Source organism: Neomonachus schauinslandi, chromosome 12, assembly GCF_002201575.2.
Source record: "Neomonachus schauinslandi chromosome 12, ASM220157v2, whole genome shotgun sequence".
Classification (NCBI taxonomy): Eukaryota; Metazoa; Chordata; class Mammalia; order Carnivora; family Phocidae; genus Neomonachus; species Neomonachus schauinslandi.
In genome coordinates this window covers 78,828,803-78,840,721 of record NC_058414.1, presented here as the reverse complement: position 1 = coordinate 78,840,721, position 11,919 = coordinate 78,828,803, and the positions used below count along the sequence as shown (strand labels likewise).

Below are 11,919 nucleotides of genomic sequence, written 5' to 3'. Positions count from 1 at the left end.
ACATCAATTTCTGGATCTAGAGCAATGTCAGCCTAGGCAAGTGTGAATACCATCCTGCAGCCGTTTATAGTGTTTAAATTGCCAGGGTCTGTGAGAGAAGGACTCATGGTGGGTAAGAGAAGCACCATACTGGAATAGATGGCTTTGCAATGAGTTGGGAACAGCTCCCCTTGCCTCGGTCTCTGCACCCCCATGAGAAGCTACATCAGGACCTGGTTCTGCAGTCAGTGTGCTCAGGTGGGGAACAGAAGCCCAGCGTGAACCTAAGGCTGGAACAAGGAACTTCGCATTTGGTCCTTTTCAGTAGATTGAATACCCTGAGGTGACCTCTTCTGTTGAATTAGATAATTACTTAGTAATCTGTGCTTAATACATTGAGGGCCAGAAAAACCAGACTTTGAAATCAATAATTTAATATGTATATTTACACACACACACATGTTCATATAAAGACTAAAATATACTAGGTCTAGTTTAAATACAACTTAAACATTCCAGTAATGAAGAAGACTGCACTGATTTTATTCCTGGATCTGGTTTCTTAGCCAAATCAGAGCCAAATAAAGCAGTATGTTCGCGTTTTTTTTTTTTTTTAAGATTTTATTTTTTTATTCATGAGAGACAGAGAGAGAGAGAGGCAGAGGGAGAAGCAGGCTCCGAAGGAGAAGGGAGCCCGATACGGGACTCGATCCCAGGACTCCGGGATCATGACCTGAGCCAAAGGCAGACGCCTAACCATCTGAGCCACCCAGGCGCCCTGTTCGCGTTTATGTTAAGGGACGTACATAATGTCTACTTATGATACCTCTCAATGGATTTCATAAGAAAAAAAACCCATCCTAAGTTTCATCTCTTCTCTAAGTGACTACAGGCCATACAGTTCCCGTTAAACTCAATTCTCTCACAACCGAGCGCTCTGAGAACCTGCTAAAACTAGCAGGCTCAGTGTTATTAGTGAGCCAGAAAAGGAGGAAACCCCAGAGCAGCCGTGGGCCATCTTCGTCCCTCTGCAGTCGGCTCCTTCGTACCCCTGATAACAATGACAGGAAAATTTCTCCTCCATCGCTTCCAGGTCTGTGTCAGATGCTTTTCCTTTCACAATAAATTCTCCATCCGCGGAGGCCTCTATGTGGTAACTGGCAGGGTTCAGGTGAAGGTAATCTGGAGCTTTCCATACCTTCCTTATGCATCTCCCGTTCCTCCTACAGAGGTGAAGGCTGCACACCTCAGCCGCTCGGGTCACGTTGACTATGTAGCTCCCTAAATCAGAACTCACATACTGCTTCACCTTGGTACAGTTGCCCTAGGAATGTGGAAACAAATGGGTTTTAGTGGCTTTTGGCACTGATAGGGTTCGAGCGTCTAGGCCCCCAAGGCAGTTCTTTGGCCTGGAGTGAAACCTTAATTAATGTGGATTGGGGAAAACTAGAAAGACTTATTAGAGTAAATCATATCTGATCTGGGAGAAATTTGAAGGGAGCTATAGATCTCACTTTAAATGCTATTAATTTTCAGCTAATTTCCCCATAGAGAAAAAATAGATTCAGTGTGGAGATTAAAAAGTTACCATCTGTTTCTTCTTCTCAAAATAGGATGTAACACATTTTATGTAGTAGTTAAATGCAAGGGCTCCAGAATCAAACTGTGGTTAATGCCAGCACACCATTAACTAGCTTAGCTAGCTGTTACCCTAGTTGGATTTTCCTCTCTTGTTTCTTCATCTATAAATGAGGATGGTAGTCCCTACCTCATAAGGGTTATTATGGTCAGTAAATGAGCAAATCCAAAACAAAAAGCATTTAGCACAATCCTAGCACATAGTAAGTAGTCAACAAATGTCAGTATTATGATTACTATCTTAACAAAAGTTAATGTTACTGTTGAGCTCCTTCTATGTATTAGGCATTGATTTGGACTTTACTTCTAAAGCTGGTTTATTGTGGGAGCCATGAGAGCTCCGACTGGAGTTAGCTATACAAGGAAGAGCAAATACTTTAAATAATATTAACTGTACCGTCAAGGTCCTGCCTTACCTCAGATGAAGTTAAATTCATGTCTCCCCAGATGACAATGCCTGCAGCTCCCAAGGCAGCACTTTCTCCAATGGTACTGATTAGATCTTGCTAGATTGAAGAGAATAAAGTTCATTATTCATTTGGATATAAAACAGCACGCCAGGGATTAAGATTAGAGGCTGAGTGCAATATAATAGGATGATTGTCCACTTTCTTAGAGTAACACTAATGTTGAATAAACCAAGGCTCAAAAATTACACTGAGTGTTATACGCAAACAATGAATCGTGGAACACTACATCAAAAACTAATGATGTAATGTATTGTGACTAACATAACATAATAAAATTTAAAAAATAAAATAAAAAAATTACACTCCATAATCATATGGAAAAACATACTAAATATTTTTAAAGAAAAACCTGCATTTTGCCAAACAGGATATTATTTTGATGACAGCCTAGAAATAGCCACCGGAAGCTATTTAATCAAAGTCGACTAGGGCCACATGCACACAAACCCGCCATATGTACATGACCCAGAAACAGAATCCAAAAGTTTTTCTTCGCCAAATGTGGAGAACACCTCACATTCCTCTTAGCTAAATTCTCTTCCCAATTTGCAACACTCCTGTGAGGACTTCACCTCTACAGGGACCCAGAGGGGTTTTGTGTCATTTGGATCCCAAGGCCAGGCAAAGGGACACAGTGTTAAGGACCTACAGGCTCTGATTTGGTCTGCCCTTATATTTGGTCTCTGAAACTATTTGTGTATAATTTCAAAGTACCTGACTTAATGGGCTCTATTTATGACTCATCCAGTCATGATAAAGCTGCCAGACTTTTTCTTAATATGTTAAGGTAAATGAAAACAAAATTTCAGCAGGGGAATTTTGGTTTTGTAATCCTAAAGGATTTAAGTGTTTAAGGATTAACATGGACTGAGGCCATTTCAGAAGGAAATTAGGAGTTGAAGGTATGCAGTTGGTTTCCTAATTTAAGGTCCTATGGTAGGTTTCCTAGATAATTAAATTATAGTATATTCTCCCACTGTTTCGGATACTAAGCATTCACCTTTTACTCCAAGGATGAATTTCCATCAGTTACCTGCTAGAAAATGTAACTGGGTGATTTGGTGGGAAATAAAAGCAGAACTTTATAATTGTATTTTGCCTGGGCCTTTTATATTAAAATCAACACTTGAGATATATCTTCTTATTTGACACTTTTATGGTCCACTCAAAGGTTTTACAATTTCAGTGTTTAAAGTTTTATTCTTTTGGAAATTTTCAAATTTTGGTTTAAACGACTTTCCCTTTCAGGCTCACATGCATTTCCATTTCTATGACCACAGAGTTGGCTGAATAGGTCCGAGCTGACATAACAGGAAAGGAAGGAGTTTTCATGAGGCTCTAATGAGATAGTGGAAGTGAAATGTTTTTGAAAATTATCTATGATATGATGAATATGGGAGGAGCTAGCTATGTAGTGCCCAGAATGAGGACTCTGCTGGGTCTACACCCATTGCCTCTTTGGGCAAAGACAGAAGGAGCAGGGAACCTCCCTCCACTCACTTTGAATTCAGTGGAGCCATATTCACACGATGTGATCAGAAGGGCCAAATCCCCCAATGGCCTTCCATGAATTCCTATTACATGTATGTTACACCTTTTTCAGCTGTCCCACAGTTCTGGAATATTCTATTCTGTTTTGTTTGTTTTGTTTTTTTCTCCAGTCTTTGTTCTCTTTGCTTTTCAATTTCAGAGGTTTCTATTGAGACATCCCGAGGCTCGGGGAGTCTTTCCCCAGCCCTGTCCAGTCTACTAAACAAGCCCATCAAAGACATTCTTCATTTCTGCTACAGTGTTTTTGGATCTCTAATGTTTCTTTTTGATTCTTTCTTAGCATTTCCATCTCTGGGCTTACATTGCCCATCTGTTTTTGCATGCTATTAGAGCCCTTTGCATATCCATTATAGTTGTTTTAAATTTCCAGTCTGATAATTCCAACATCCCTGCCATATCTGAGTCTGGTTCTGATGCTTGCTCTATCTCTTGAAATTCTGTTTCTGCCTTTTAGTATGTCTTGTGGTTTTTTTTTCTTGATAGCTAGACATGATTTAATTTTTTCTTGATGGGCAAACAGATCATACTAGGTAAAAGGAACTGCTATAGATAGGCACTCGGTAATATGCTAGTAAGATGTACGGGAAATGGAAGGGTTCTATAGTCCTATGATTAGGTCTCAGTCTTTTAGTGAGCCTTTGCCTCTGGTCTGTGAAATTCACAGGTTGATCAGTTGTGTTTCCCCCTTATTAGGTGGAATAGGTTGGCTAGATGGGGCTAGAGGAGGACATTTCCCTTCTTGCAAGTGGAAGACTAGAGCCAGCTGGAGTTGAGTATTTCCCTTCCCCCAGTTCACTTAGGCTCTGATAAGTCCCCAGTAGGTTTGGCACTGGTTAAATAGTTTCTCCTGAGGGCAGACCTTGTTAAGAAGAACAGAATGTTCTTGAGTATTCAAAATAATTCTTTTTCTCCTGCCCCCTGCCAGATATAAAAACGTTTTTCTCTGATATTCCTGTGAGTACCTGATAAGCTTTTGGAGGGAAGACTCGCAAAAGTATACCCCTACCCATGACCAAGTCCCCTGGAGTTTTTAATCTCTCAGATTTTCCTCACTGAGCCTCCAGCAATTCGTCAATTATAGTTCAGGTTTCCCTACTCTGGCTGTGGTTCCCACAGAGATTTCTGATCTGGTAAGTTGTGATTCTCTGTGTTCACCTGCCTGCCTCTCGAATTTTGAGGGCATCAATTTTCCCTGTGTCATCCCTTCTCATAAACCTAGGAAGAGTTGATTTTTCTTTTTCTTTTTTTTTTTCTTTTTTTAAGAAGACTTGATTTTTCAGTCTGTTTAGCTTTTTACTTGTTAGGATGGAGTAGCAACTTCCAAGCTTCTTACCATGCTGAACTGGAAACCTAAATCTCCCATGAATTCCTTTGGGCTAAAGCAGTGTCATCAGAGGGAAGTGGGAGACACAGCATTTACATTTTGTATTTATAGGTTGTAAGTAAGGAAGCTACAGATGTTTGCCATGAAACCCACACCTTCTGAGGTTGATTATCAGAAAGGAATGTTAAGGGGCATCTGGGTGGCTCAGATGGTTAAGCCTCTGCCTTCGGCTCAGGTCATGATCTCGGGGTCCTGGGATCAAGTCCCGTGTCGGGCTCCTTGCTCAACGGGGAGTCTGCTTCTCCCTTTCTCTCTCCCTCTGCCTCTCCCCCTGCATGTGTGCTCACACTCTCTCTCGCTCTCTCTCTCAAATAAATAAATAAAATCTTAAAAAAAAAAGGAATGTTAGTTTCTTCCCAATGTGTCCTTTAGAATTTATTGGAACTGATTCAACATGGCGAGTCTTTATGCACATATTGACTAGAGATAAGGAGTCAATAGCAGATATTAATGCAAATTTCTCTACTAAATTAGCTCACTGTCACCTAGCTGAGAGCAGGGTACTGAATGAATCACAGAGCAGCTATGTTTTGGAGACCAAAAGAGCAAGGGCACTATTCAGTGGGGGAAGTCACAGGTAAGATGCCTCTGGGAATAGATAAGGACCACATGAGAGCATGAGCTACATGAATGATGTCACATGAAAGAAGAAATAAGGGAACAGTGCATGATGTAACAGCAACAAATATTCCAGGTCCTAGCGTTTTCTCCAGCACTCCCTGATGCTCACCACAGTGCATATAAGTAAGATGCCCACTGTGGGGAGCTGGAGCATCACTAATGAGCTCCCTTTGCGTGTTACCAGAGGAAATATTAATTAATTAGAGGGAAAGACATTTTTAAATCTACAGTCAAGAAAACTCCTTTCGTTATTTTTTTTTAAAGATTTTATTTATTTATTTGAGAGAGAGAGAATGAGAGACAGAGAGCACGAGAGGGAAGAGGGTCAGAGGGAGAAGCAGACCCCCCGCTGAGCAGGGAGCCCGATGCGGGACTCCACCCAGGGACTCCAGGATCATGACCTGAGCCGAAGGCAGTTGCTTAACCAACTGAGCCACCCAGGCGCCCCTCCTTTCGTTATCTTTTAAAACATAACATCAGGTTTTATTTAGGTTGTGTGTATGTAAGTAGTGTAGGCAATCTTTTGTGTGAAATGAAGTGTTACTGCCCCTGTATCATCCCCCCAAGCTATGGCTGCTGACCTCGATTCTGTTCTTAGATATTCCCTTTCCAAGTTTAAGGCTTTGGTCCTGTTAAAAAGTGACAGCGGCACCACATATATTTTTTAGTATCTCAAATTTTCATATCTATTTTCTCATTTGATTTTCATAATACTTCTGCTAGGTAGGTAGGGCGGGTAATACTGTCTCATTTTATATATTAAGACAATGAGTCACGGAGGTCTGGACAGCTGAGGAAATTTGCTACTTACTGGTAAATCGTTTCTTTAATCCTAACTGTATATGTATGTGTACACATGCACAAACATGCACATACATAAATGGACTCTGAACTGTGGTTATCAGGGTGCTGGTGGCTCAGACGGTGGAGCATGCGACTGTTGATCTCAGGGTTGTAAGCGTGAGCCCCACATTGGGTATAGAGATTACTTAAAAATAAAAAGTCCTAAAAAAATGAAGTGCAGCTATCTTTGGGAAGATTAGAAATGGAAGCCGTTATTAGTCATTTATGATTTGGGATAAATGAATATCAGGTTTTTAAATTTTTGTGGGCAGATTTTTATGGAGGATAGAGTAAAAATGGTGGGTAAACTGATGGTTTAAAACATTTGGAAATACCTTACCATTCAGAAAGTTTTCAGGATGATACAGAATGATTCCTGGGACTGCCAAAGAGAACTGTTTCTCGATGAGACCCTAACTGTTGTTCCTTCTTTTCTTAAAAGAGAAACATTTCTGAGGCTGTAGCTACTCAAGGAAGCTTATCTAAGTTTACCGAATGTGCAGAATGTACCAGTAATGTAAACTAATCTTTCAAAATGAAGACTTTGTCCCTTAAAGTTTATTGTTTCTTCCAAAAGTAAATTTATTATCATCAAAGATGGAAACTTGTTTAAGTCAAATATAAAAAAGGAAAGAAGTTTCATAGAAGAAAGTAATATTTAACTTTCAGTTCCAGGGTCAAGAAGATCTAGAGGACTTTTTAAACCTCCCAGGTAGTATTGATTTCCTATCATTCTTAATCATTTGTTGATGACTTTTCTGGGAAGTACAGATATCAGTTCGCAATAGAGACTTTTTTCTTCTTTACTCACCTCATTAATGATGTCCAAGGCATAGCATTTACCAAATCCCGATACATCTGTGCCTTTTCTTCTTCAGAGGATTAGACTGTATTCTCTATATACTCCATAGATACCTCCTGGTTATGCTAAAGCCCTCATCTGGGTTTCCTGAGCCTCCTTCCTTGGATGCTTCACAGTCAGAACATCTTTAAGTGTAAGTGTATTAAAATACACGCTAGTGAATTGAAACTTGTAATGGTGGAGAAGGAGGAAATATGATAAACCTATAGTATCCAGTAATATCTTAAAATACCACTGCACCCCCCATGTGAAGGCCTGAACAAGTCTCAGGTCTTCTCATCATAGAGAGTTTACACATAATTATTGAAGTCCAACAATTAGAGCGGCAACTACTTTTAAGTGTTTATCTCTAAAAGTTTTCATTTGAGTTACTAGAGTAGCAAGGGGAGAAGAAGGGAGAGAAAATTGAGCTGAAAGTTCATCTATTTTAAAAGTTACCCTTATGGTTTTTGGGAGGTCTTAGGCTACAACAGTAAAATAAACAGAATAAAACTTGTATTTGTAAGTTTTACCCTAGGGTTGCAAAACCATCTACTAGTGATGAATTTATGACTGAATTTAAAAACTGGCACCACTCTTACCAACTTTCTATTAGCTATGGTCATAGTCAAGGATAAACCAGATGGCTAAATCTATAGATCCACCTACTTTTTTACAGATTTGCAACATCCTTATGCCTTTAAAAAGATTTTTTTTTAATTTTTAAAAACTTTTTAATTGTGGTAAAAAGACACATATACAATTTATTGCCTTCACCATTTTTAACCATATAGTTCAGTAGTGTTACATATATTCACATTGCTGTGCCTCCCTTGTACGCTTTATCAAAACTGGTATTATGCATTAAAAAGGAAACACTTTCTTCTCTTGACATTAGATGGTGAGGCCAGGAGCTAGAATGCTTCCAATTACACTTCCACATGTGAGAGCAAACTACTCCATTTTAAAATATCCTCTCTGATTTTTCAGCCTGCCCACCATCAACTGCTTCAAAAAAAGCCAATCATGAGGGAGCACCTTCAAACCTGGGGAAGAAGGGGGGGAGGAGTTGCTCTTATTGCCTTTTAACCTTCCCTCCATAACATGTTCCTTAAAAGAATAATGAATAAGATAATTAAAATTCACTTGGCATATGGGGCGCCTGGGTGGCTCAGTCGTTAAGCATCTGCCTTTGGCTCAGGATCCCAGGGTCCTGGGATTGAGCCCCGCGTCTGGCTCTCTTCCCGGCGGGAAGCCTGCTTCTCCCTCTCCCACTCCCCCTCCTTGTGTTCCCTCTCTCGCTGTGTCTTTCTCTGTCAAATAAATAAATAAAATCTTAAAAAAAAAATTCAGTTGGCATCAATGAAGAGTCTAAAGGGATGGCTAGTCAAAGGAACAATTATGCTCCTTTCTAATAGACCACTAATTGAGAATTCTTCAAAGAACATAATTAACAAAGAAATGTCTCTTTTAGGGGCACCTGGGTGGCTCAGTCAGTTAAGCATCTGCCTCTGGCTAAGGTCATGACCTCAGGGTCCTGGGATCATCCTCTCCTCAGCCTCCCTGCTCAGTGGGGAGTCTGCTTCTCCCTCTCCCTTTGCCCCTCCCCCTGCTCGTGCTCTCCCTCTCAAATAAATATATAAAAATCTTAAAAAAAGAAAAAAAGATGTCTCTTTTAAAGACAGGGAGGAAATCCCCCCATCTTTGGCAAGGGCTATCTTACCTTAGAAAGAAAAAATAAAGGTTCATTTCTGTAGCCTAGCCTTGTGTAGACGAATACAGGCAGAGCATAATCATGGGATGTCATGGTGGAGATCCTCATGGATTCATGCACTCGAAATTGCGAGAAATGCAAAATGTTTTCGTTGTCTCCAAGAGATTTTCTGACACCAATAGAAGGATATAAAGCAGCACTGCTATTCCAGAGCCAAGAGAGCTCATTGTTTCTCAAAACTTCCTCTTCTGGGCATGACCCAGTATAATTCGGGGCATAAACATTATAATTGTGGCAATCAGGATATAAATAATAACCCCAGAGGCCCTTGGGTCTACTCTTCATTCCCAGTTCAATGGTTTCCTTCATGAAAGCTTTTGCACTTTCTTCAAATGTTGCTTTGGCTAAATATTCAATATCAGTAGCTGATATGTTCTCTTGCATATCAGAAATCAGCTTTCTTGACTTCTGTCTGTAAACATCTTTCGTGTTCCAGTTACGGGCCCACTGGGGTCGCCAATATTCCCAGTCTATAACAGCAAGTCCACTGAAATCTTCAGCAGGGATGTAATAATTAATATCTTGGTCAGCTTTTTCTAGATGCACTTGCAAACTTATGTTCTGGGGGAGACCCCCATTAATGGGAAACCCCTGTGATGTATACCGTGGATAGTATCCCAACCTGTTGACATAAAATATAGTGACATTTTGCCCCCTGGCCTTGGCCAGTGGGCTTCCAGTCATCTGAAACATTTTCAAATTTAGTCCGATATTGTATTTTATCAAACACTGATCTGTTGGAGCATTCCAAGCAGCTATAAAAGGTTTCCTTTGATAAATTGGGAGTCGGGCAGGTTTTAGAGAAGAGATAGACTTCAGAATGAAGAATATGAGCAGCCATGATGTGAGATGTATTGGTTGAACAACACAAAACCTTAATTGTCCTTCAGATAATACTTTCATGATAAGATAAAACCTTATCTTCTGCTTTAATATACTGTGGAAGACCTGTAGGGAGATATCATTTTCTATTAGTGATATTTGGAGGAAAAAGACTCAAATACTGGATAGATATTATTGTTGTTACATATTTATATTTTAAGGTGCTTTTTATTTAAAGGCTTGAATATAAATAAATTGAGATATAGAAGCAAGGGTAGTGACTGAGCTTCTATTCAGGGGCAAGCAATGCAATTCAATGAACATTCACAGAACTTCAGACCCTATGTCCAGAATACAAAATGAACAAGATGTGGTCCTTGCCCTCCAAAAAAACCTCATGATCAAACAAAAAAATGTAAGATTATATCAACTATCATTTTGGAAAACTCATCAAAGCCTAGGCACCATTTTTAAGTACTTTATAAAATATTCATCTCATTTAATCTTTTTATTTTTTTATTTTTATTTTTATTATTTTTTAATTTTTAACCTTTTTATTATTTCATTAAGTAATCCCAGATATCTGAATGCTTTCCCAAGCTCCCTTGCAGCTAGGGTACTGATATATGTTCCTGGTCAGGATCCATCCTACTCTAGACCTTGTGTGTGTGTGTGTGTGTGTGTGTGTGTTTCCTTTTTCCTACTCCAGACTTTGAATTGAGATCTTGGGAATCAGAGAGCCTAAAAGGTGGTGGTGCCAGAAATTCCCACATCCAGGAGTGACAGTCCCTGTCGGTGCATCCAGAACCAGATAGCCATGGTGTTGGTGTTAAGTGGCAGCATTGTCCTCATGGGATAGGACTTTTCTACTCAAGTCAGTGAGGTTTCGTTTTGGTTGGTTACAGCCAGAAACACCGACTGACACAGGTTTTTTCCATGCAATCTGTGGCTTTTGAGTATTTCCATCAACAAAACTGAGCGCAGCATGTTGTATGTAATTATCATTTTTAACCACTAGATGTCACCAGCTACACCGTATAGCATTTGTTAGGCCAGGACACTAGGTAAACCAAAATTTAAAATACTTTATGAAAAAATAAATAAATAAATAAAATAATTTATGAAAAATAGAAAATCTGAACAGACCAATTACTAAAATAATGTATAAAACTTTATGCAAAGACATTAAAGAAGTACTAAGTAAACGGATATATATATAAAATATCAGTTTTTAAGAACTAGGGAGGTAGATATTTTCTTCATCCATGAATTGAATAAATATCTGTATTCCTCCACAGAACAAACAAGAATAAGATCACTTCACTTAGTAACATGAAATATGTTATACTGAAGGTATAAATTATGATTTGAAAAGAACAGTATTTCCAAGGGAATATAATTTTATGAATACAATAAGAGTCATGGTCCTTAAAAGTGTTCCTTATCTTTGATTTTGTTATTATGTTCTGCCTCAGGATAAGAAAAATTGATTTATCTGCATATGTGTTCATTAATAGGGGAGAAAAAAGCTTCTATTTAAAGTTAAAATTCAGTTCATGTTAGAGAAGGCTATATATGTATACAAAAAAAAAAAAATCTAACCTCTCAGAACACTTCCTGCTTTGGATCTTATTCAGAACATTGCTTTCCACTGATTATTGTTTCCCCTTTGGTCAGCCCCCACATTACTGCCTCAGAAATCCTCACCCATTCATTATAAAATTATCAAGTGATTCCTTCCTCCTTATCCTGGAACATTTTTATTCCCCTTCCTCTGGTGAATGGAAGGTGCACATTCCGCGGCAGGTAGCAGGCAGAACTCCTAATAAAATGTGCGAATTACACAACAAATACAGGCAAAATAAACAAGGAAAATTCAGTGCCTGTGTCTTCTGTTTGCTGTATGTCTCAGCTCTCTGCTTCCCACTCAGGCAGGACAGGGTGCACTCTCCTAATTAAACATGCCTCCCTGAGAGGAGATCCCTTCACTTGGCAC

At 39.3% G+C, this 11,919-nt stretch overlaps 1 protein-coding gene across 1 annotated transcript; it reads right to left on the bottom strand.

The window, feature by feature from the left end:
* Positions 1 to 395: 395 nt before the first annotated feature.
* LOC110589036 (hyaluronidase-4) lies at positions 396 to 10,004 on the bottom strand. The gene is made up of 4 exons (XM_021699412.1): positions 9,051 to 10,004; positions 2,034 to 2,123; positions 753 to 1,303; positions 396 to 572 (listed from the first exon to the last, which is right to left on the bottom strand). The coding sequence occupies exons 1-3, from the start codon at positions 10,002 to 10,004 to the stop codon at positions 902 to 904; spliced, it is 1,446 nt and encodes a 481-aa protein (XP_021555087.1). The 3' UTR covers positions 396 to 572; positions 753 to 901.
* Positions 10,005 to 11,919: the final 1,915 nt, after the last annotated feature.

Coding starts and splice junctions, on each gene's coding strand:
- LOC110589036 (XM_021699412.1), bottom strand. CDS start 10,004: ATGAAAGTATTATCTGAAGGACAATTAAGGTTTTGTGTTGTTCAACCA. Junction 2,124..9,050: donor CTTTATTTTTTCTTTCTAAG/GTAAGATAGCCC, acceptor TCTTCAATCTAG/CAAGATCTAATCAGTACCAT. Junction 1,304..2,033: donor TGAATTTAACTTCATCTGAG/GTAAGGCAGGAC, acceptor CCACATTCCTAG/GGCAACTGTACCAAGGTGAA.